The 24,659-nt window shown below is 44.7% G+C and overlaps 2 protein-coding genes across 3 annotated transcripts in view; one reads left to right on the top strand and one right to left on the bottom strand.

Moving 5' to 3' along the window:
- TLL2 (tolloid like 2) overlaps positions 1-4,370 on the top strand; it is a 94,233-nt gene extending 89,863 nt beyond the window's left edge. Inside the window, exons 19-21 of the mRNA XM_034061340.1 lie at positions 366-579; positions 1,292-1,542; positions 2,805-4,370. Of these exons, the coding sequence (XP_033917231.1) occupies positions 366-579; positions 1,292-1,542; positions 2,805-2,939 (600 nt within the window). The 3' untranslated portion in view covers positions 2,940-4,370. The remainder of the gene's footprint in view (positions 1-365; positions 580-1,291; positions 1,543-2,804) is intronic.
- A 10,346-nt stretch (positions 4,371-14,716) lies between these two features.
- On the bottom strand, positions 14,717-23,446 carry LOC101878988 (cytochrome P450 2C8-like). Of its 2 annotated transcripts, XM_031053297.1 has the most exons (11): positions 22,844-23,446; positions 20,923-21,372; positions 20,551-20,663; positions 20,027-20,189; positions 19,395-19,544; positions 18,923-19,083; positions 18,340-18,516; positions 17,685-17,826; positions 17,083-17,270; positions 15,961-16,102; positions 14,717-15,300 (listed from the first exon to the last, which is right to left on the bottom strand). In XM_031053297.1, exons 3-11 carry the CDS (start codon positions 20,632-20,634, stop codon positions 15,119-15,121), a joined length of 1,389 nt encoding a protein of 462 aa, XP_030909157.1. In that variant the 5' UTR covers positions 20,635-20,663; positions 20,923-21,372; positions 22,844-23,446; the 3' UTR covers positions 14,717-15,118. The 2 variants fall into 2 exon arrangements, with proteins under 2 accessions (XP_030909157.1, XP_030909156.1); XM_031053296.1 differs by lacking the exons at positions 20,923-21,372; positions 22,844-23,446 and having other exon boundaries at positions 20,551-20,897.
- Between the last annotated feature and the right edge of the window lie 1,213 nt (positions 23,447-24,659).

Raw genomic sequence — 24,659 nt, 5'->3', positions numbered from 1 at the left:
GCCCAGAGCTGTGCAATGGGGAAGATAGTGCCTTGATCACTGTGCTCAGTGGAAGTAATACTGAAGAACTGCCCGTTCAGTGTGCTAGGCAGAATTATCAGCAGGAAAATAAGAGCATATAAGGCTTGCAGATGAAAAATGTTGTTGTGCACCCATGTGAGGCAGCAAAGCTGCACATTCATATGAAATTCTGAGCTTTGACACCCTGAGATCATTCTTGTCTGAGTACACCATTCTAATTTAGTCTGTGGGAGGAGTGGGACAGACATACCATTTGACCTGTTTTTCATTTGTTTTCATGCTCTGTTAAACTGCATACTCAGATTTACAAACGTCTGTTTTAATTCTCCTTATTCTTGCTGTAGACCTTCAATGAGTTTGAGATTGAACAGCACCAAGAATGCGCCTATGACCACTTAGAAATGTATGATGGGCCCAACAGCAAATCACCTGTCCTTGGCCGTTTTTGTGGCAGCAAGAAGCCAGACCCTGTAGTGGCTTCTACCAACAAGATGTTCCTCAGGTTTTACTCTGATGCTTCTGTGCAAAGAAAAGGTTTCCAAGCAAAGCACAGCACAGGTAATCTGGTTGCCTGCCAATACCCCAGTGTGCTAAGATGTCATCAAGTCTCACTACATTTTCTTACCAGGCAAAACTAGGTACACTTTTCACCCAAATAATCTTAGCCTAATTTTTAAGTGATTATGTGTTGTGCTGGCCATTTCCCAGACCACTGTTGGCACCATACCATAAATGCCAGCTTCCTTGTCAGTTTAGAGGTCTCTTGATGTCAAACATTCCTGCTCATGTTCTTTTGTTTAAACTGAAGGTGTTCGGTTGAGCAGCAACCTCTTCTGTTCCACATCAACCGTCAGAAAATGAGATGATGCAACTTAGTGCAGGTACTGGCCCAGATCAGAATTTCAGCTACAGGACAAGAACAAAGAACATGTGAAGTCTTCCTTTAACTAATTGCTTTCTACAATAATGCTGTTTTCTAAAATATAATGTAGCAGGAATCCCATCCTGCTAGTTTTAGCTGGTCACTTCTTTCCGTGCATGTTCAGTACCTAAAGAACCAAGCTCCTCTACTCTATATGGGTCATCAGATTCATGGGTGACTGGAGAATTCACTGATAGTTTTGTGCAGTGGTTAATTACCTTCCCTGTTGTACGTGCACTTCAGGCTGGAGGTCTTCTTTCCTCATGGCTGGCCCAAAAGTGGTATGATAAATCTTTGTTGTGAGGTAAAGCCTTTGAGAGACTGGTTTGTGCCCTTTTCTTCTTCCAGAATGTGGTGGGCTCTTAAAGGCTGAAGTACGAACTAAGGAGCTATATTCCCATGCTCAATTTGGGGACAACAACTATCCAGGTCAAACCAACTGTGACTGGGTGATTGTAGCTGAAGATGGCTATGGGGTGGAGCTGATATTCCAGATATTTGAGATCGAAGAGGAGGCTGACTGTGGGTACGACTACATGGAAATTTATGATGGTTACGACAGCACTGCACCTCGCCTGGGACGCTTCTGTGGCTCAGGGGTAAGCTGTGGCGGTGGTGATTTCATAGGGGTAACTGGGATTGGCAAGGAAGAATACACTTGTACCTTTTTTGGAGAGGGGCAGGTATCACAAACCGTGATGAGAATGCCTTGTGTTTCTGGGTTTTGCTTCTCCCCATATTGCTGCAGGTAACAGCCATTATATCTGATGCACAGAGTTGGTCTGAAAACCTTGCTTACTGCTTTGCCCTTTTTAGCTCAGGTCCATGTGCATGGGAGTGCCACGAAAGTGTTGTGTAAATGTGGGAAACTTCTTCCAAAGGCCAGTTTCATCCTCAGACACTTCCAGCCTGAAGCCACATCACATTGAGGCTGTGCTGTGGCAAAGGGTGGAGGGACTTGCAGAGCTGCATGTTGACTCCAGGATGATGTGCTGTCTCCTGAACTGTTATCTGTGTCCTGTTAACAGGAATGACTCTGTTAGCATAAGTAATGGTGTGTGGTTTTTAAAACCAGGGAGTATGACTTCTCAGGTCTTCAACAATGAAATGGAGTGGGTTCTGAATGAATTTAAAGAGAGACAATCAGGGAGTAGGTGTGTGGAAGCATTCCTTGCAAACTGGGGAGATGATCTGGAACATAAAAGATAGCTTGGTGTGAAGAAGTTCAGGGCAGCAGGGTAGCAATCTACCTACCTGCACATTGACAAATGGAGAATGGCTGAGAAAGTGTAGGTCCCACAGAGAGTGCAAGGAGATTGGAGCAGGTCACAGCAGTGGGGTGATAACCAGTGTTATCAGGTAAGATAAGTAACTAAGTTATTTTGCTGCTAATGAACTCTGGGAGAGCCTCAGTTGTTGAACAGGGTCCAGTTGAATTGTGCAATTTCCTGAAAAGATAAGGACAAATTAAAGCAAACTCAGAAGACTCGAACAAGAATATCCTGTGGGAAAAATACAAAATAAAAATACAAAAAAAAACCCACCAACCCAAACAAAAAAAAAAAACAAAACCAAAACTCAAACCAACCAACCAACTAACCAAAAAAAACCAACCCAAACCAAACAGGTGGAAGAACTGGGACTGTAGAGTGGACTGACATCAGTCTTCAAACATAAAAGGCAAGCATACAGAGCAAGGGAATATGCTCAGGAAGTCAGAGCAGGGCAGGAGGTACTGGGCACTCAGTCTTAGTGCTTAATGGCCAGTCCATCTTCACTGTGAGCTAAACTCTAGCATCATAGTGCAGACAGTGATATAGCCTGCAGATTTGACCACTGTGTCTTCTTTTTTTTCCTGCAGCCTCTGGAAGAAATCTACTCTGCTGGGGACTCCATCATGATTCGATTTCACACAGATGACACCATCAACAAGAAAGGCTTTCATGCCCAATACATAAGTACCAAATTTCAGGATGCATTGCACATGAGAAAGTAGTTTAACTGCTCCTCACAGACATTCCCTGTCTGAAGATTGAGGCATTTAACTGTGATCTTTGGTGTTTTTTTTTTTCCTTTGAAGCTTCTGTGCACCTGGCCAAAAGCAGTGTACAGTATTTTCTGTAACTAAAACTAAATCCAGTCTCAAAGGTTTGCCTCTGCAATTATTAGTATGACCCTTTCTTGTTAACATACCCAGGACCAAAAATTGTCTTGTAATCATACCTGTCAGGGCATAAACATTGTATTTTGCACAGCTTGCCATGGGGCTGAGTGAAGACTGAGCTTGAACTGAGAAAACCCTTTGTCTCTTGCATATCCTGTTTCTAGGTAACATTTCCTAAGCATCCTGTACACATGAGCTGTCTCAACATATTTTCTGGAGCAGGTGATGTGGACAGCCACACAGTAGGAATTTCTCAAAGGAGTATGTAAGCTGCCTACTCTCCCCTACCAGCCCAAAATACTCTGTGCAATAAGTGAGCAACGAGATGGCTTGAACTCCGTCACTGCTTCTGTTCTGTCTATTTATTGTCTTGGTTATTGTGGGTTGAGAGCTAGGCAGGGGCACAGGAACAGTCTCCTTAAGGCTGCTAACTACTTGGATCACAGTGAATGAGAAGAGCCCAATGCCTGAATTGCAGTAATTGTCATAGTATATGTTGAGTGGAAGTACTTCAATGCAGTGTCCAAGGGAAAGGTGGTAGCTGACAGAAAAGTGCTGTGATGGGGTACAAGGCATGATTGTGTGACTGTGGCAAAGCTTAGTAATTGGAGTGTTGACAGCATGCTTCAGTTACACCACCAAGCAATGCAGCTCAGAGAGCTGTAGCAGCAGTTCAGGCCTTATCTGAAATAAGGAATCTCTCCTGCTTACTCCACCCACATTAGCTTTCTTAGCCTTGTTTATGCTGCTTCCTTTCCTCAGTACCACTTCCCTGGGAGCCCTTCCTTTCTACAGCTAAGCTGCTCTCTCCAGGGCTCCCCACTGCAACCTAGGAGTGCTATTCAACATCAGCTAGACAGAACATCTCACCAGAGGAAATACTGGGCCAGAGGTAGTCATGGTGTCCATGAGGCAGAGGAACAGAGGCCATGCTGCATGTCAGCTCTGGTGAGCTGGTGGAACCTGTCAAACATGTGTAAGCTCCAGGCATGGGACTAGGAATGGGAGAGCTGTGCTGGTTTCTGCTTCCTCCCTGTTCCTTGCTAGCTCATGGTCCAGTCTCTTAACTTCATGTCAGGGGTGCAAGCAGGATGGTGACTAAAGCACTTTGAGCTATAAGGCTCAGACATGCTCTGTGTTGCAGTTATTTATGTACATGGAAGCTACCAAGCCATGGGCTTGCAGAATTAAGAGGTAGCTTGGCACTTCTTTGGGAAAATAGTAGTGAAAACTCTGCTTTTGAGGATACCACTGTAAACTGAACTGTTGTTATTGGGGAGGGGGGGGGGGAGAAGAAAAAGACTTTATTCTGAATGATATTTCATTAAGGCACTCATGGGCAATTCTGAGCTAAAAGCCGAGGTATGTTAGCTTTAATAAAGTATTTATAATCCATGGATTACTATGTTTACATAACCAATGTACTGTCAGGCTCTGGGGTGAAACCTCCTCTCTGGTGTATGACTGTGGAGAAATGTAGGGCCAGCACTAGTCAGGCACAAATGGCATTCCTGGAGATGAGGGCATTTCCAGATAGATAATAAAATAGACCCAGCCCTCTCCAGAAGTCCTTGAACAGAACCTGGTCAAAGTGTTGTGAATACTGGGAGAAACAAATGCATGAAAATATTTTCTTGCTTAGAACATGAAAAATAAAGTAATTTATACACACACACACACACACAAGAATATATGTATATAAAAAGTGCATGTAGAAGACCGTAGTCAAAGCCTTAATAAGTGTCATGTGAACAATACTGTACCATTGACTATAGCTTTATTGCAGGCTGTATAAAGCCATGTTTTGTTTTTTAGCTGTTTTGTTCCTCTTTTCAAATGTTATGGCCTTTTTACAGGCAAGACCTCTGATCCCAAGTTGTTTGACCATACAGGTCTGGGGAAGCGAGCTCTGCTAGATGAGGTCTGCAATAGTCCTTCTCTTCCGTGCCCCTGCTCAAGCAAAACCACAGTGACTTGGGTCTGGAAATAAAAGCATGACACTGATCCCTGTGCATGAGAAAGAAGTTTCAGGTGGTAAGCAGTGGTTCAAGTTTCCTGGCTCTCTAATGGGAGCAATGACTCTGGAGAGAAGTGACTGTAGCAGCTTCCCATGTACTTTAACATCTTTGTTCCATGTTCTGGTAATTTCCCATGTTTCCCAGACTGGTTCATTGCAGATGCTTGCAATGTTGTTTGACAGATCTACTACACCTGGCATTCATGCAGGTGTCTCTTGTGACAGTGTGCTTGCAACTGTTGTACTGTGCGTTTCAACCAATAATCTATGTAGAATATTTCTGCTGTACTGACTGGGCTTAACAGTCAATAATTCTAAATGTCTGAAAGTTTCTTCAGAAAAAAAAAAGGAAAGAAAAAAATGTCGGTCCCTCTAATGTGTGTAAATGTACCCTGGTCTTTGTGTGATTTTACATTTCACTAACTAAAATAATTTTTGAAGAGGAGGAGGAGAGGAGGGTATGGGGGCAATCACAAATGTACCTGTGCCCAGAATGAGTCTCTGCATTCATTAAAGACTGTGGATTTCGTTGCGTCTTGTGTTGTATGCATGCATTTACGACTTCCTCAAGGGGAGGGAATTTTTTAATACATTCCTTGTTCTGCCAACTGTTGTTTGTGTCTACTGCTAATACCAGGTGGGATTTACCCTCTGCAGGAAACAACTTTCCCTTGAGCCTTTAATTTTGTCTTGGCTTTTGCAATCAAGACAGCATTTAGGAAGTGGAGCAAAGGAACAAGTTGATAGCTGAAGGGCTACATTGCTGTTGCAAGTTCTGCATTCGCTCTTTATTAGGCTGAGATGCAGGTCTGCAGCAATAAGCATCAGGAATCTGGGAATAAGTACATAAGTAGACCTTAAAAGAGGAGGCTCATTTACCACACTACAGGGAATGGCCTTCAGCAGAAGGTCCCAAAGACTCTGAGGCATGAAACTCCTGTGCAAAGAGTAGCAGGATGAGTATGAGGCAGATGTTCCTTACTGCAAAGCTGTGGTCTGTACTCTCACTATAGCAGGTGAACATTCAGTAGCTGGGCAGCACTTAGCATGCTTTTCTTCCTCTTTCTGTCCCCTGCTTGATGTCTGTCCTGCCTGCTAAGGATGTCTGCGTTCCTTCCCCAGTACATGCATTTCCCACCACCAGAACATTTTTCTGTGGTATGATGAAGTAAGGAATAAGCATCCCCATGTAGCCTCCTGCACCTGTCATGGCACAGTATAACCTTGGAATGAGGCTGCAGTCAAGTCGGCTGGTGGACATAATTTCCAAAGTGAGGAGCAGCAGCCTTCTGTTACACAGAGAGTTACACTGCAAAGCAATGCTGTAACGTTAGAAACTACACAGCTCAAGTGAAGATGGTGGGAAATTGGAGGTAAAATAGAAGGTGGAATATGAACTGGAGTCACATCTGCTAGAGAAACACAGACATTTGCAATTACAGTGACAGATTCTTACTGTGTGCACAATCTATCTGTTGTATGTGTAAAGATATTTTGCAGGCTTGTATCTTCCCTGCTGTTCAGCTATCATGTTCCCTTAATGTCTCTTTCCACACTGATTGCCTGCCACCAATGCTGTGTGACATGGTGGGTCCTCATTTTCTTTGCTTACTTTTAGAAGTAGGACTTAATTTTTCAGAAAGCACGCAAGGACCATCCGGTCACCATGTGTGTGTTGCTAAAGGAAATACCCATTGTCTGGCAGAAGATGCTTTATCCTTTGAAAACATGAGTACAGAGTAGTAGGGTTCACTTCAAAGAACAATGCCTCAGATGCAACAGGCTCTTTGTCTCAGCATCAAGCCAGCAGAAACATTCCACTTTGTTCTGGCATTTCCAGCAAATGTGCTCTGGCAGATGAGATGCTAACCTTAGAAAGCAAAAGCAGGATTCCCGTGCAACTCATCTGTGGCACATACTAAACATGCTCTGGGAGCCAGGAGTGGTTTTATTTGCTGTGGGGCTAGCAGAGAAGAGGCGGAGTCCTCAGCACCCTGAAGCCCAACTTCCCAGGAGCATGCCAGACCCTGCCCTGGCAGGGACCTGGCTCTGTCAGGTGTGCTGGGACCCAGCCAGGTTGTCTGAGTCAGCGCAAGAGAAGTGCCATTGCCTCTTCCTCTTTGCAGGTCTGCTGTTCAGTTTTTAGCAGGAAGAGAAAGTCATCCTAAAAGGAACACTAATCCTGGTGTTGGGCAGTCTGCTGTTAACACGTGCAGGGATTCCTCAAGGAGAAGAGTGAAATGGTGAGTGGGAGTTGTCCTGTTCAGTTGGGTCTTGTTTGAATGGAAGTAGCAGTAGGGAGATCAGAATGCAGGAGAGGTGAGGCCACCTCAGCTAATCAAATCTGCTGGATCAATAGCTCCCTGGGAGTGTTGAACCCTCCCTCTTCTTTGCCCTCAGCAGATCAATGAAGATGGCCCCTTCATTAGCTCTGCATTTCCTTAGAGTGCAACTAATGGTTTCAGACACCTGCTTGGTTTTTAGCATCTGCCCCAGCTTTTCTGTCCTGGAATTATAGCCTGGTCTTTGGGCAGTTGGAGAAAAGAGGAGGCTTGTGTCCTGGATCATGCAACGGGCCCTTCTTAAGGAGATTTCCTGTCCTGGGAGATGGTACCAGCTGAAACACACAAGCTCTTTGTTTAGAAATTGATTTAGAAATCTCCTTCCTCCCAGCAGTTAGCTGGCTCTGAGGCTAAAGCAGCATTCTCCTCTGAAACTTAATAATTAATTAATTCCATGAGTATTCATTGAAAACATGCTCTCAACAGATCTTAGGTCAATAGCAGAGCTAGGAGAGCACAGCAAAACGTTACTTGCTTATGACATAGAAACAGAAATGATAGATTAGTGGCTTTGGTCTCTCTAACCTCTGTTGATCTTCTTTCACTTCCCCATATTGGTCCTCTTGGGATGTCCGTTTGTCTCTCTCCCACAGCCATACTCAATGAAAGACATGTAGCCTCTGTTGCCTCCATCCAAGAGCTGGTCAGGGGTTACGTCTAGAGCTGTATAGGCACAGGAGATAGTCGCTACTCATGAGCAATTGTAATTTGAGCAAGCGTGAGAACAGCTACAAGAAAGGGAATACTATCTATATGTCGGAGAATTGATGCTTAGAAGTGGAAGCATCTGTGGTAAATCTGAGGAGTAAATCTGAGGAGTAAATCAGGAGTATGTGATCACTGGATATGTGTCTTAACTGCATTTGTCCATCTCCCCTCTATTCCCTTCAGTGAGAAACTCTCTTGACTGAGCTGCTGGGTCCAAGTGATGCTGATTTTGGCTGGGGAAGAGGCTTGTCTTGTGTTCTCTCCTGGGTACAGGTTCGCAAGATGCTACAAATTACTGAATGGCAAAAAAGGGAGAGGGAAAAGTTGCAATGTTTGGCTTTTTTTTTACCTCAGCTGCAGTATAAGGCTTTTTCTCACCCAAGATGTGCTCTTGACAGACAGATGCTGTAGGTAGTCCTGTCAGGAAACCTATCTGACTCACAACATGGTCACTGATACTCACAGCTCTTTAAACATTACTCTGGAGTAGTCAGGGCAATATATGAGCAAAAGCAGGGGCCCTGCAGGCATAGAGGGATATCACAATATTGAATTATTTTCACTTTACATTTAGAGATTTCAGAGCAATGATCAGGAGTTTTAATCAGGAGTATTACAATTTCCCTTTCATTTTGAAGTAAATAAATTAGAAATCAATAGTAATTTTCATGTAAAGGAAATACTTGATTCTCCTGACATGGCTAGCATACAAATTTGCATACTGATCCATTTTTGCAAGTGACTTGAGACAATGTGTACAATGCGCACAATTGAGAGAAACAGCTTGTTTCTCAGTGTCTTGCTGTGGCTTTCTATATTTGCTTGATAGCAGGTGGGACACTCTAGCTTCCAAATATGGTGGCCTTAGGGTACCCCAAATCCTGCATTTTGTAATAAAAGCCATTAGACCAAAGCACAAATGTGCAGTGCCCTCAAGTCACCTATTCAAGATTTAAGTGCAGAACCAGGCTTTTGCTTTAAAGAAGGTCTTACTTCTGTGGTCTGTCTGTTAGTGTCCAACCTTAAGAAGCTAAATATTTAGCCCTCATCTGGAAGTGTGATTGAATAAGCAAGTAAAATAAATAACATTTCTGCTGAAAGCAAGGGCTACTAATCAGGTTATTGTAACAAACCTGTTTCTAGTTGTCAGCTTAAATTTGTAGTCAGTTGCACACACAAGTATAGCTTCACAAACAAGCTGAGCAAAGTGACCACATGTAAATGTTATTTATGTGTCTCATTCTATTCAAACTTCCATTTTACTTGCATACACAATCATAAAAATAATAAAGTCCATTAAGTGCACTGTCTTTAACCAAAAAGCATGAAAGAAAACATTTACAGCTTTAGAGAAGAGACAGATACGAAAATCTAAGCTCAAAAGTTAACAGATCAGCTGTTCAAGAAGGCTTGTTTCAGTGATGAAGTTCAATGAAGTCACAGTAGAAAATTTGGGTGAGAAATGTCTCTGCTATATTTCATTGCCAGCTGGCAGCCTGCATGCAGCAATGCCTGCACCTCTATGGAGCTTGAAAGAAATCCCTTTCACTTGGTGACCAGCTGCTATCTGTGGCTGCATTCCCAGTGGCATTCTCCAACATCTGTGGCCCCATAAGCCAAGATGTTCAGAGGTTACACTTCCAGTACAATGTCCACAGCTTGCATATGAAGGCCACACTTATAAACAATGCTCCAGTTGGCATCTATAAGGGAGGATGAATTCCAATTCTTTCAATAATCTTATCCCCTCTTTGATTTTTGCTGCGATTGTGGTCCTCAGCTTGCAGTGATGTGTCCCTCTCCTCGACTGCAGGACTTGGACTGAGCCAAATCTCCCATAGCTTGCTTGCATTTTGAGCCTTCCTTCTTCATATCCTGTAATATCCAGACTGCTGTTGGCAAGCTTTCATGGCATTGTTCCTGTTCTAAAGTAGCCAGACCCTCATCAGTGCATGGCAGCAGAACTTACTGCAGTCAGAAAAGGGCAACTTTCTGCCAGCTCCCTTTCTACTGCTGTTTGGGGGGGGGGGGGGGGAGGTGGATGCAAGGTGAAGCTCTTTCAGCCTTTTCCTGTCACCTTCTAGAGCACCAGAGTTTCAGTTCCAAGAAAGACCTCAGCAACCTTTCTGTTTCATTCCAGTTTATTTTATCCAGTTCATCTGGAACTGACTGGGCTTAGAGAACAACATTGAGCCTAAGTGTCTTAAAAGAGCTGTTTCATACAGAAGTGCATGATACTTAGTCCTGGGTTATATTAAAGAAACTCCTGCACTGCTCGTCCTGATAATCAACCTCTGAAGCTTAGCTTCTCTGCAGTACCACTCCCAGCACTGTCACTAGCACCGATCCCTGCAGGCAGCCCCTGCTGCCAATAGAACTCACCATGTGATGGACCCAGAGTTGCTACCATCAGTAGAGCTGCATCAGTAAAAGAGATTAAGAGCAGCTTTCAACTGTCTCCAAGCCTTTTTCTGCATTCTTCCCAGTTAGCAGTGTCTCTGACAGATAAACAGTCCATTTAGCAGAGACCCTTCTAAATACCCTCCTCTCTAAGTGTGTAGACAATTTAGTCAGGGAGGAGTTAATGTGTTTCTGTTATTTTCAGCTGTCCTTGAATCAACAGGCACAAGCATATGTGATTAGTTTGGGGTTCAAACGTTGCAGGGGCAAGTTCCTGCTATTTTAGAAGCTACCACTGAACTTCAGCTCCCAAGCCATACTGGGGTTAAACAGCCTTACCCTTTCCAACTTAGGAGCTGTCAGGGTAAGTGCATTAAATGACAGGCTCTGATTACTCAGAGGTATTGCATGGTATAAACAACTCAGGCAAACCAGTTCATGTTTCCTCATATCACTTTCTAATAGCATGCATGACTTCTGTTTTCTCTGTGCCTTCCCTATTCAGCTCAAATGAGTATATTCTCATGCTATCATTTTCAGTCACTTCATAAAACCCCTCCCTACTCACACACCTGGCCAGGGTCATCTTTCAATAGCTAATATTCTGTTCTGGTTTTCTTCATAATCATCATTATTATGATTGTATTTTCTTTTACTTTGTTTCTCTACAGGAGGCAACATCTTTCTCACGATTTTACAACACAACTGTAAAGTCAGTAAGTACATTGCATAGGATGAAGATCAACTAACGACTCACTGTCATGTTACCTGTAGGAGCTGTGGGATGGGATTCTGGAAGAGAAATTGTTGCTTTTATGGATGAAGTTTTGTTTGGGGTATACCAGGTTTGCCAGTGCCCTGCACTACATGCCTTGCATCTGCGAGGCACTAATTAATCCTCCAGGCAAGGCTGTGCAGGCCACTACCTCCAGCATCATGGCAAGGACAGAGAGAAGACTGTGGTAAAAGTGCATCTTTTCTTGGGGTTTCCCATTCCCCTTTGTGCTGTTTTCCCTTCTGAATCCAGCTTTCTCTGGCATATATGTATGCTTATCTCTTGTATATGCTTTGCATACGCTTTCTTTCAGCCTCAAGCCTCCTTTTCAGTTAGAACCATTGGTGGTAGGACCAGAGTTTGGGTTTTTGTTTATGACTGGCAAGTACAGGCCATGACTTCAGGGGACAGCTGGGTGCTCCATGTGTTACTGACCACATGCTGGTTTTAGAGTATTGAAACTGCTCACTTTAGCCTTTCTCCTTGTTTGCTTTCTATGAAACACCTCTTTGTAAATGTTCTATAATCATCTTATTTCTAGACTTCTGCACACACATCTGGAAGCATAACTGCCCAGGCAGATTGTTGTTCTGGGGTAAGAGTTTGTTTCATTATTTAATGCAATTTATTACATTGAATGCTTTTCTTCTGAAATCAAATCTGTCAATCTTCTGTCAATCTTCTGTCAATCTCAGTGTGCAGTACAGCTGTGTTGGGTGACACTGTTTTGATCCAGGGCTCTGGTTTTGTTCCTTGCATTGGCTTTTCTTGACATTGTATGGTAGCCACTCACCCAGCTACTAAGCACAGAGTTAAAGGATCACATTGCATGCATTTAATCTGTCTTTCTTTGTAAATTAGTATGAGCCCTGGGTTGTTGGAGTAGCCGCAGGGATACCCAGCATTCTGACCTTGGTCCTTGCAGTCATTTTGGTGGTGGTCTGTGTTACCCAGTGGAAGAACTACAGTTTGAATCAGGTGAATAACTTTCACTCCTGGGTGCTTTGCTACGTCCGGGCCTAGACCTCTGTATCAGAAACGTTATTCAGCATCCTCTGCAGCTCTCTGCAAGTTCAGCACCACATCCCTTGGCACTCAAACTGTCTCTGCTCTATCTACCAAAGGCTAGACCTCAGCCTAAGAGTTAAAGTTTCATAAAGATAAAATAGAAACTCATGTGAAAATACTGTGATTGTACCTAATTAAAGACTGTTTTAGCATCCAGCTTAGAGTATGTTGGATATTATCCCAAATATTATTCTCTGTGTGGTTATTTATCCCCTCAGTATGTCCTGAGTTCTGGAGCTGTTTAGTAACGGATCATTTTCTCACTTCCCTGTGCTTCTTATGCAGTGGTTTATGAATTGTAGGTAGATATTGTTTGCACCATTTTATTCATTGCTTCAGATGAATCAATATTCCGATGGGCAGGAAGAACATGAATATGAATCATCACCTCCCACATGTCCAAATGTAAGTCATCTCAACAGATTCACAACATAACACACATACTGCTGAGCAAGTTACTAAATGCAAGACTGGCTTTAAGGGTAGCCCTAAACTAATACAGAGCTCATGGTGATCTCTTTCCCCATGCTTCCCTGGGGCTCGTACATGAGTGCTATTTCTGGTTGCATGTCTGTCCATTTGATGCAGTTCCAAATAGGAGGCCAACAATGGTTTGCCTTTGGTTTAGAACGCCCAGGCATTATAGCTGTGTCCTGAATGAGCAAAAATGGACGGTGAAGGAGGGAAGAACCCAAGATGTGAGCAAATGTGATATTTCTTCAAAATACTGCTAAACCTTTCCAAAGGAAGGGGAAAATTCTTGCATACTGTATTCTCTGCAGCACTCACAAGGTCTCTGATTACCTTGTGACAATCATCATAGAAATTCTATTTTCCCTTTAGGATTTTTATATGACCATGGTGCAGGGGACAACAAATACATATGTAAATGAAGATCAAGACAGACACTGCAAACCAGAGATCCAAAACCAATCAAAGCCCATGAGGATGCAGAAACACAGAAGAGAGACACCTGTGGTGGAATCCATTTATGAAAACCATCCATCCTGTCACTGAAAAAAACCCCACCAAATAGTGGCTGGGGCCAGAAATAACAGGCACTATCCTTCTCCTGGACACCAAGGATCACACGGTGGCAGTGAGAGTTTTCTCCTTGTGCGCACATGAAATTCTATGGAAAATGGGACAGAGACTTTGGATGGGGGAAGGACTGTTTGAAATGATGTCTCTAAGATATGGAAGCAAAATCAGATTCCCCTGGAGCACCCAACCTCTCTGGGAAAGATGTTTGCTGTCCCCCTAAATTAATTAATTTTAATAAAGAACATATAAATCCTTGCAGTGATACTGATGGTAGAAAAGAGCAGCCAGACAGTTTGTTGGAGTCCTTACCACTCAGGTGCCTGAACTCCTTGCAGCAGCCTACAAAGACAGACTCTTCATTTGACAGGAGTCCAGATCATAACTGAGATGAAATGATATGCCCAAGAAAACTGGAATAAAAATGCAACTCCAGCTGCAGAACTTTGCCCCCATTATGGCAGCTTCCCTTATTCCTCAGCTGTTCCTTACCTGCAATGGTCTCTCACTACTCTGTGCTATACCTTCTCTGTGCTATCCCTTAGACCTTGGCTTTTCAGCTGAGAGGTGGAGTGAAAGTGTGATTCAGGCAAGAGACACCATCCAGAGAAATTAGCTTCTCAGCAGCCCCATCTTGATTCATGGGAGAATGCTGAGTGGCCACAGTGACAGGAAAGGTTGTGCTGCTAAATGCCTGGGAAGGAGCAGAAGGGGGAGATGGTGGGAGGAGGACAGGGCCGAGCCGAAATGAAGGCTTCCCACTCCTAGCTTATGGGAGGGCTGGGCCACAGAGTGCCTGAGACATGAAAGGATCATCCAGGAGCAGCCATGGGTCCCATCAAGAGGGTGAAGGCAGACAGAACTTCAGCATCTGAACCTCTGAACGCACTGCTTCAGGAGGGATGCTGCAGTTATACTTTGTGGAGCTGTGGGTAGCATGGTTGGCAGCCCCAAGAGCAGCAGATAGAGCTACAGAAAGCTCCCAGGTTGCAGGACCCTCTTCCTATCCTGTACTGCGAGTCTTCCTGACTGGTCTTGTGCTGCGACTGGCAGGGGGTCTTTACAGGCAGCAGCAATGGGTCCAGCAGATGAAGCAGGCAGGAACCTTGTCCATGTAGGCACAGCCTTTCCCACAGGGCACTGGCCACAGCCACTGCAGACCTACTCTGCAGAGGAGCAGCAGATGTAGGTGCCAACCTAACCCAAAGAAAATAATGGCTCAAATATTTTTAAACAGATTTTTCTTTATTAGGTCATTAACAAAGACACATACAGTGGTATCCACCTGCAAAGCATGCTGCTTTTTGGGGGACCCATGCTGAAGGAGAAACATGTCATGGCCAGTCAAGAGAGCTGTTTGTGAGAAAATCAGCTGTGTGATGTAGCCACTGCACTCAATGAGCCCATGGACAGTGTATCAGTGCAACAGGCTACAATGGCACCCAAGGCCTCCCTGAGCAGTTCTGGGAGGCTTTGAAGGTGTCTACTGTGTATGTACTTGTGTTTGGGCTGCTTTCTTGGAGGCCTTGGAAAGGTGGGCCAATGCTCCTGCAATTGTTTTTATTAAGGGACACGTGTCCTGGTTTCAGCTGGGGTAATTTTCTACCCAGGAGAAGGAGTGGTCAGGTTCAGGACACTGCAGAGAATGGTTCTGTGCTTTTCAACGGGGGATAGCACAGAGCTGGTAGGCAGGAGGTATGTTGCTTGTCCCACTCACCACTGGAATTATGTTGATTTCCTGGGGGTTTACAGTAGGCTTCAAGGTAAAGTTCTGCAAAATGGTGGTCATGAATAAGAATATCTCCATGCGTGCCAGGCCCTCTCCAGGGCATATTCGCTTCCCTAGAAGTGAAAACAGCAAATAGCACTCTGCTGACTAGACCAGCATTTGTACTAAGCAGATGCATTGCACAGCTTTATTTACCAGATACAGCCACAGCAGTGAAATGACCATTAGGATTACTGAGGACATTTGCAAGAGAAGAGTTTGTTGAAGAAAGACACTTAGCAGTTTGATTGGGTATGTGAAGGAAGAACAGTAGTAGGAAAAGTCTTAAATGTGGAGGGGGTATCACAGGAAGCAAGATGAGAGAGAGCAAGGTGACATAAAACATGGATGAGAAAGCAGACCGTAGGGGCTGTTGGTAGGAGAGTACTTGAGAGGTGCTGGGGAAAAGTGGAGCTACCACAGAAAGACAGGTTGGCTAAGGATGACTGGTGGTTGTGCAGGAAGGTGACAGGTATTTTAGAAAGTGTCAGTGGGTCCCACTTGTATCATTATATTGGCACCTCCTAGTAGGAGGTTTGAGAAGCCCCAGGCAAGATGGGAAATGCAGCTGAGGAGGATAGCAATAGGGAGGAGTTATCCAAAGAACAGTGAGCCCCAAGGAAGAACCAATGGGACCATGATGGGGAGAGCGAGTGTGTGTTATAGGGAAAGACAGGATGATTGCCAGAGCAGGAAGTCAACAGAGAGGAAGAGAGAGAGAGCCTGTGCTTTACCTGCTGAGAAGGGCATGAAGAACTCACTCTTCCTAAAGGTGCCATTTGCATTCAAGAAATGTCCAGGGTTGAACTCATTTGGGTTTGGAAACTCTTTACTGTCACGGAGGACAGAATTGAGGATGGGAAAAATCGTAGTGCCCTGAGGTAACACAAGAAGAGCAGAACATGAAGGGGAGTCTAGTAGGATCACTTAATCTGACTGCCTGCTAAGTGAAGATTAAGCTTCCCAGCACAGCCCTACCCATGTTTCATTTCCTGTTGGGGACCCTTCCTTTGAGGAGGCAGCTTTAGGGAGACCCTGCTAGATGTTGCAACAGGAACAGTTGGTTTCTCTTCCGGAGCACTTCCTCTCACTTTCACATCATTTATCCTCACTCTGCCCTAGTCATCTGGGGACACCTTATCTAATTCTTCTTCTTAGTGTTTCACAATAATGAACTTGTAGATGCATCATGTTCCTTCTTTTCTGAAAGATCCCAAAAGCAAAAGCACACAAGGTTGTGGAAATAAAGCACTATTGCACTCTCCTGACAAATTTCTCCTGACAGGATCCTCTCTCTTTTCCAGACCATTTGTGGAGTTTTTGTGTGGATCATGGACAGGGAGAAATAAAAAATCCCACAGTGATGACACAAGAGGTGGAAGCTAAGCAGATCCCTGGGTCTTGCCTTTCGATTTTCCAAGATAGCTGAAAATCAAGATGTCAACAGCCACATGCTACTGTTTCCCACGGCCACCCAGAAGAGCAATGAGCATTGCTGTAGCCAGCCAGGCCAGGCCATGGGTTGCTCTAGCCCTGCCTCTGGCAGTGGCCAACAGTGACTGCCTCAAGAAGTGTGTAAGAACAGGGCAAACAGGTTTTTCTTGTTTCCTTGAATACCAAGATAGCCTCCCACACTTTGTGGCTGAGGGGCTTTCTGTGCTCAGTAACTACCAACTGACACTGCAGTCTCTCCATGGAGGGTGGTGAGCAGTTCTACAGCTTTGCTGCCTTTTGTGTGAGGAGTCACTGCTTTGTGTTTTTTGTGAACCCACTGTATTTCTACAGGGAGGTAAAGCTGCAGATCAAGCAAGCAAAGGTGTAGGGCAGAGCTGCTCTTCCACTCTTTGCCTACTAACCTTTGGAATGATGTACTCTCTGAAGTGTGTGTCTTTAGTCACAGTGTGAGGAAGACCTATAGGGATGAGGGAGATGAAGCGCTGGATTTCATGGATCACTGCATCTGTGTAGGGCATCTGGCTCCTGTCAGCCACACAAGGTCTTCGTGATCGTCCTACTACCTGGTCAATCTCTTCTTGAACTTTCTCTGTCATGAGAGACACAAACCATAAAATGGGTAAAGAAAACCAAACCTACCTAAACAGGTTGCCCTAAGCTGTCCAAAGATCACAGGTGACAGGAGCAGTGATGCTGGTTTTGGTGTCAACTAGAACATAGCTCCACTGCAGCCCATGCAAAGAATGTCTTCCTAGTGACTCGGTTAAATAGGAGTACTAGGAGACAAAGATGTGGACACAGTTGAGTTCCTGGCTGTGAGGAGAGTGTAGCTGATGATGATGCTAGTGAAGCTGAGGGATCTCTAATGACCACCCTGGGGAAAGAAGGTGCAGGGGCTTTGCCCATTTGGATAAAATATGAGAAAGGGAAGAGAAAAGCTGTGGTGTTAGACATGTGCCCAGCCCAGGTGAACAGCTAAAGAGGAAGAAGTCACAGACTCTACCTTGTATCTTCGGGTGTTTAAGAAGAAGCAGAAGCCCGTATCTTATGGTGGTGCTAGTTGTCTCAGTTCCAGCAATGAACAAGTCGAAGGCGGTGGTTATCAGGTTCTTGATGTGGAAAGTGGAATTGGGATGGTCTTTCTCCTGCAGAAAAAGGTGGGATGTTTCTGCAGCTGAGATAAGAAAAATGGCCTTCTCTTGTGTCTTTTCACCTAGAGCTGTTGCATTTCTCTGATAAGGTGCAGCAGCCATCTAGGACATTATAATGCTCTCTTTATGCAGTAAGGTCAACCCCACAACAATCTTCTTTCAAGCTGTTGACCAAATGCTATGTAGCTGCCTCTTTGCCCTTGCTATGCCAGCTGCTAGTTGGCTAGTTTCTAGTGAAAGAACTGCAAGACCGGACTGCAAATTTTCCTGTGTTTTGGTGAGAGCAGATGAAGGTCTTGATGTCCAAGCAGCTACAGGTAGTGGCTGGTGAGTGTGTAGACCAAGAGCTATAAGCTCTAGCAGAGGTAGTATCTGAGATTTGGTGTCTTCCCACAGCACAGCACAGCTGCCTGGGAAGGGGTCATCTTAATGCCTGTGTTAGGAGAGGGAAGGGGTTCAGTGTAGGTGTCTTTGGGGCTGAGCTGGGGCTCTGTGCTGTCTCCTTACCTCCTGCATTTTGTTGAGGTAGAGGTCGATGAAATCGTGAGGGGAAGTGGGATCTAGGGAGGCTTGGTGTATTTTCACTTCCTCTGACACAAAGGCTTTTACAGAATCAAATTCTTTGAATATGGTGTTGTGTGGGCCAGGCAAGTAAACCAAAATGTTTGAGAACATCTGGTAGAGCTGGGAAGAAAGAAACAGGAAGGTCCATAATATGGTCATTGCCCTTTTCTTTGGTACTAGCAAAAAGCTTAGGAAGGCCACAACCCTCTCAAGTATGAGGCTGGACACAAGTATGAGGCACAAGTATGGGGCTGGGCAGTCTGACAGCATGGTAGGGTCTTCTTTAGTAGTAGTAGACATCTCAAAGGTGGAAAAGAAGGATGTTCAGGACTAGGGGGAAGTTGCGCTTAGTTGGCAAAGCCAGCTCCATTGGTGAGGGTGCTTCTTGCCCTTGAATTAATTCCCTCTCATACAGCAGAGCATTGATGGAGTCCTAGTTAGAAGACTAAAATGCAACTTCATTGGAAGGGAGGCCTCTTGCTCCCCTGGGAGAATATTGACACTGTGAAACAGCTACTGAATGTACCTGTCCCCAGCGAGAACTTGTCATCTCAAAGATGTTGTTCATGTTGTTCATCAGGGCCAGGAACTTCTTGTCTTTATAATCATATCGTTTCCCAAAGACAATGGAGCATATGACATTGGAGATAGCACAGCTCAGAATAAAGGTTGGGTCGAAAGGTGTTCCTGTGATTTCAGAGAAGTTACAAACCATACAAAAAAAAAAACAAGACCAAAATTGTGCCTACTTATTGCTACTGTGGATAACCTGAGCTCTGGTTATTAGAGGAAATACCAGATCACAGTCTCTCAAAGACACAGAAGGGTCCTCCAAAAAGAACAGTACATGATTATGGAATTATTTACTGCTTTGTAATGGGGCATAGCTGGTGCACAGACCAGACACATGGGAACTTCAACTCTACGCTAAAAAGCTGGATCCCTTAATACAGTCTTTTTTTTTTGCACTCCTAAGCTATATTAAAAATGGACCATACCCTTTGTTTTGTCAATCTCTTCCAGAAAGTACTCAATTTCCTCCTTGATTCTCTCTTCAATGCTCCTCTTCCCCATTCCAAAGTTGCGCAGAGCACTGAGAGCAAACCGCCGGGCTTGCAACCACTCCTCATTGTTGCTAAAAACAATCCCTGCAGAGGAAGAAGGAAGAGGAAAGACCTGGCTTGGGCATGCTATGTGTGAGATGAAGAGGTTCATGGTGATAGTGAATCCTGTCCCTGTGACAACATTGACATGGTGGTGTCAGTACTGTGGTTTGGAGAAAATCTCTGGAGGTCCTGTAGCCCAACTGCTTTTGGCTTTTTTCACCACATACCCAACCTCCCTGTGAACAATTCATCACTTATATCCACACATAATTTCCCTTGCTGCAGTTGGTGGCTGCTGCTGCTTGCCCTTTCACTGGCCATCACTGGTATCAATCCAGCTTCATTTCTCTGCTATCCCCATTAGGTCAGGTAAACCGACAATCACAGCTCACTCTGCCTTCCCTCTCCGGGTAGAACCCATCCACTCCCCACAGTCTTCCCTTGTGTATAATACACTCCAGCTCTGCTGAACACATACTCAACCCTTCCCTTCTCCTCAGAAGGAACTTGATCAGCAAACATACCTAATCCATTGTTAGCCCTGTCTCCTATTGGCATGTGTCCTCTGCCAGCAAACTCATCTGCACGATCAACCAAGGCTTCTTTCACCACATCATGTCCATGCAGGACCACCACTGGGTCAGAGCCCAGGTGCACTGTGAACACTGGTCCATACTCTTCACTGAGCTGTCAAAATGCAAGAGAGAACAAGCAGATAGGAAGGAGGAGCTGAAAAGTGGCCTTGCTGCTGCATCCCACTGCAGGTAGTGCAGCCTCACAGACTAGCAGTGTCCAGATTGGTCCTGTCATGATAAATCAGGGTATGGAGAGGGTTTCCAGCTATCAGGCCCTGAACAACAATGGCAACAGCAGTGATGGGAGAAGCTGAGATCCCTATCACTTTTCTGCTCTTCTAGGCTTGTCACTCATCAAGCTAGAGCCACATGTTGTCCCCATGCACAGGTCGTACATGTTTCTCAACCACAGAATAAAGTAAGAGAGAATAACGTAAGAGAGAATAACGTAAGAGAGAAGAAAGTAGCTTTACCTTTTGGAGGGTTTCAGCCATGTTCTTTGGTTTCACCTGCAGCACGTTACCTAGGATGGGAAGGGGAATTGGTCCTGGGGGCATCTTCCCCTTTCCAGACTTCGCTCTCCATGCTGCAACAGAAAGCAGGCAAGCAATGCAAATTAGAAGGACAACAGTGGCTGCTCCCAGGAGCTCCATTTGCTTCTGCAGCTCAGAAGGGAGTGACTCTGGCTGGTGGAGCCCAGATTTATGTATAGAAGGGCTATGATGGCTCAATAGCAGGTTTTTGATTACATGGCTTAGTCAACACTACTAGTCAATCATTTGTTAGACTGCCCTGTGTTATGAAACTAGGATTTTTTTTGTGTTAATTGCTCATTGAAAACATACCTTATCTCAAATAACTGCAGCAGCCAAGAGTGGTTAAGAAACTTGCAATGTGCTGATAAAACTTATTTTGTTTCATCTAAAGTTTATCATTAAAGAGGTCATGCTAGGGGTGCACTTTTCTACTGGGGTGCTTTTAGAAATTCACTGTTGTGAAAACATCTTCCAAGTTCTTCAATGCCATTTGCATTTTCTGTTCTTTGGTATTGACTGTACAAGCTCTCAATGGGTTCAGCCATCCTTGCTTGTTCCTGAAGTCCTCTTGACATTATCAATGGAGTCTGTGCTTCATGCAATAAGACAAGGAACTTATTGACATGTTCTCAGTGCACAACAGTCATCTCAGTCTCTCTCCCTAGGGCTGTCTGGCCTCACAAAAGACGAAAGTAAAAAATATCCATCTAGCAAGGGCAGAAAGGCCTCCAGATGTCACAACAGACAATAAAAGTTTTGCTGAAAGAGATAACATAAGCACATAAGAAAAGGGGAGTAGACCTCTTCAGGGTCTCCTAGAGGAGAGAAAGACTGAGATAAGCAAGTAAAGAGACATCAACAACTTGAGAGCATCTCTAGGGAATGTTTTACCAAGCTGAGACAAAGCTGCACATGTGAGAGGCTGGATATAGGTTAGTGCAACCTGGCAACTAGTCCTTGCACTTGTAATGGCCAAAGAAGCTCACTCAGCCTACTGGTGGAAGCTGGCCTGCACAAGTTCCTGTTTTGTTGATGTCTTGACTGGTATGAGGAACTGCTTCCCTGGAAGGGACAGAGGTGTTCTGGGAGGCTAAAGAGCATGTCCAGTATGTTGCAAGGACTTCAGAAAGAGCTGGGGCTTCCTGACAAAGATTACTCCAGGGGCAGTGTACTTGCAAGGTCCCAACAGCAGTGGCAACAGCAGGTAGAAAGGACCCTTAGGGCTGTGGCATTAACTGTGCTCAGCTTGCTCAGTCTGGTTGTATCCCTCTCTACCTCCTGAACTGCGACACTTTTGCAGGCAGATAGACCTCATCTAACTGAGCTGGTGCTGTGAGTACCTAGGATGAGGGACTTGGTGGGAATTAGTGAGGGGCCTAGTGTGCTGGGTTTGCTGTGCAGCAGTGTGTTAACATGAGTTTCCCTTTCACTCAGAGATCCTAGTGAAGGTCTCCATCCAAGGCCAGGTTGAATGGGTCTTTGAGCAATCTGTTCTAATGGAAGGTGTCTGTGCCTGTGGCAGAGGGCTGGAACTAGATGAGCTTTAAGGCCCCTTCCAAACCAAACCATGCTATGATTCTATGATCCCTTGCAAAATTTTCTGTGACTTCTATATGTCATCCTTGTTCATCCTTATGTCTTCCTTAAGTCATCCTTGTTCTCTCTCACAAGCACAATAATTTGCTAGTTGGTTTTTTAAAATCTCATTTTACTTCTTAAAGATCCATATTTGATACTTCAGTGGAAATCTGAATTGCCAGCAAGTTAGGGCTGGTTCCTGGGCTGGTCTAAACTCCTGCATCAGCTCAGATGTTGCCAGAGAAGTTCATGGAAGTTCATGCAGTTCTATGGCCATTGATCTGGTGAAAGTGGAGTTCATGGGAGTTTGCACTGCTACATGAGGTACCTCTGCTGCTAGAGTTCATGAACTTACCATGTTCACTGTAAAATTCCCTCTTTCCTGGGAAGTGACAAGGGGTCACTTCTCAGCTCTGTCTCACAGTTTGCAACATACTTTGGACAAAAGACCTGGAACAAGGAATACTATCAAAATTTCTCATTTTTATCAGGATAAAATCATTATATTCCAAATATTCCCACAACCCTGCAGACACTCTGGGGAATTTACAAGGGAGGGAATCCATAAAACTAGCCACTCAAATCTTTCACTGTGGGAAAGCATGGACCTTTTCATGTCATAGTAGTTCCCAAGGGTTTTCTGAGTACTCACTTCTGTTTGCAGACACTGAGAGTAGGAAGGGCTGGTCCGTCCACTCCATCCATGTAAAAGTCCAGGAAGGTAAGGTTGAAATCCTTGCCTCTCCATCTTCCCCAGGAATTTTTGTTTTAAGTTCATTGGAAGCACGTATTAAGGATCTTCAAAGAAAAGGCTACCAGTGTTGTAGCTTCACCTCTTTTTTAATAAAATAAAGCACAAGCTTGAGGAAAAACCTGCCATCACTGTGTAGAATCTCCTGCAGGCTTGCTGCCTGTGCCTTCTCATTTTGGACCTCGGCTGAGAAGGTGGCACTGCAAGATGCCATGTCTGCCAGAACCCTTGTACCTGGACTGCTTGGTGCAGATATCCCTGTTGTCTGCAAATGCTGTTCAGCTTCTGTGGAGGATAATTTTGGCTGAATCACTCCTTCATGCACTTCCATTTTGTACCATGTGTGGGTACTGCCCATACCATGTACAGGCCAGACACATTGTGATCGTGTCGGAGGCTGTCCTTCAACACACGGGGCATTTTTAATTCCTTTTCCCAGCACTTCATGGCGATGGTGTTCAATACCAAGTTTTCTTCCAATAGGTCTCTAGAGCCAGGGCAACTCCTACCTGCCACTCTGTCTGCCCAATCTCCCAGGCTCAAAACCATTAGGAGGAGATGGTTTTCCTGACGGACATCCCAGGACAATTTCAGCTTGCTGGAGTCATGATCAGCTTAAGATTAGTGGCCTACAGAGATGCTTGCCTCACCTACCTTCATCCTCTGCATGTTGTGTTTGTGGTGGACTTGGGTGTGTTTACAGCCATTATGTCTTGTGGAAACTATCAAATAGATGAGGAAGAGATTGGAGAGACCTGCCTATTTTCTCTCAGCCAGGTTGCTTTCTGCTTCCTATAACAACTTCCAATCAAAGCATTTCATTTCCATTAATTTCAGGTTCATTTCACTAGCCTCCCATTGCTACATCATCCAACATGGCTTTCAAATGTGTGTAGAAATTAGGAAAGGGTGCTTCCTTGAAACTGTTTTTAGCACAGATATTGCCTGGTGGATCTATACAGCACTCCCAGTGTTGATTCACATAGAGTTGTTCTTTAAGTATTTGTAGACATTTTTTCCTGTTAGCATAAGCAAAGTATTGGTGGGTTAAAGTGTAATGAAAACTACCTATAGCTCCAAAGTACTTTATTTGTTATAGTTAACCCAATTATCAGCAAGTATTGCAGTCAAATGAAGCATTCAGCAGTCATACAGTAGCTCTGAGATAAGGCAGGATGACTTGGACCAATGCTCTGCTTCTACAGAGGTGAAGTCCCCTCCCTGACAAAGTCCAAACATTCTTCCTATGTGCCTCTCCACCATGGCTGATCAGTGCCCTGGCAGGACACAGGCAGGAGCACATCTGGTACATGCGCACTGCTCAAAGAGCAGCCCTACAGGCAACCTTTTGAGATCCATGTGTACCAGCCTCTGCGGTGCAGAGCAGCTGAAAAGGTCTTGTTCTTTGTTGAACAACCTTTCTGGTTGGTGCATGAAATAAGCAGTGGTCAGGGTAGGCACAGTGATCTTCTTCACCTAGATGGGATCATGGCATCCTGTTCAGCTGTAGAGGAAAGATGGGCTGTGGCCTAAGGTGGAAGAGCAGAGGAAGCGCTTCCCTTAGACTCAGTTACTACCCATGTCTGCTGCTGAGGGCTGGCTGGAGAGGCAAACATGCTGCCTGCTGCTTGGTGCTGTGCAAACATCAAGGAACAGAAGGGTCTGCTGAGAGCAGAAGTGTGGTTGAATACCAAGGGAAGTACATTATTAAGGGTCA

The sequence above is a fragment of the Melopsittacus undulatus genome, chromosome 4 (assembly GCF_012275295.1).
Source record: "Melopsittacus undulatus isolate bMelUnd1 chromosome 4, bMelUnd1.mat.Z, whole genome shotgun sequence".
Classification (NCBI taxonomy): domain Eukaryota; kingdom Metazoa; phylum Chordata; class Aves; order Psittaciformes; family Psittaculidae; genus Melopsittacus; species Melopsittacus undulatus.
Note: the sequence above shows the minus strand (reverse complement) of the source record. Positions and strands in the feature narration are given on the sequence as shown.

What these genes read in the sequence shown, in the direction of transcription:
- LOC101878988 (XM_031053296.1), bottom strand. Translation starts at nt 20,730, where the DNA reads ATGGAGCTCCTGGGAGCAGCCACTGTTGTCCTTCTAATTTGCATTGCT. An exon ending in ACCTCAACAAAATGCAGGAG is followed by an intron (nt 17,827 to 18,339) that starts GTAAGGAGACAG and finishes CTTTTTCTGCAG; the next exon opens with GAGAAAGACCATCCCAATTC. An exon ending in GAGAGTACATCATTCCAAAG is followed by an intron (nt 16,103 to 17,082) that starts GTTAGTAGGCAA and finishes GTGTTACCTCAG; the next exon opens with GGCACTACGATTTTTCCCAT.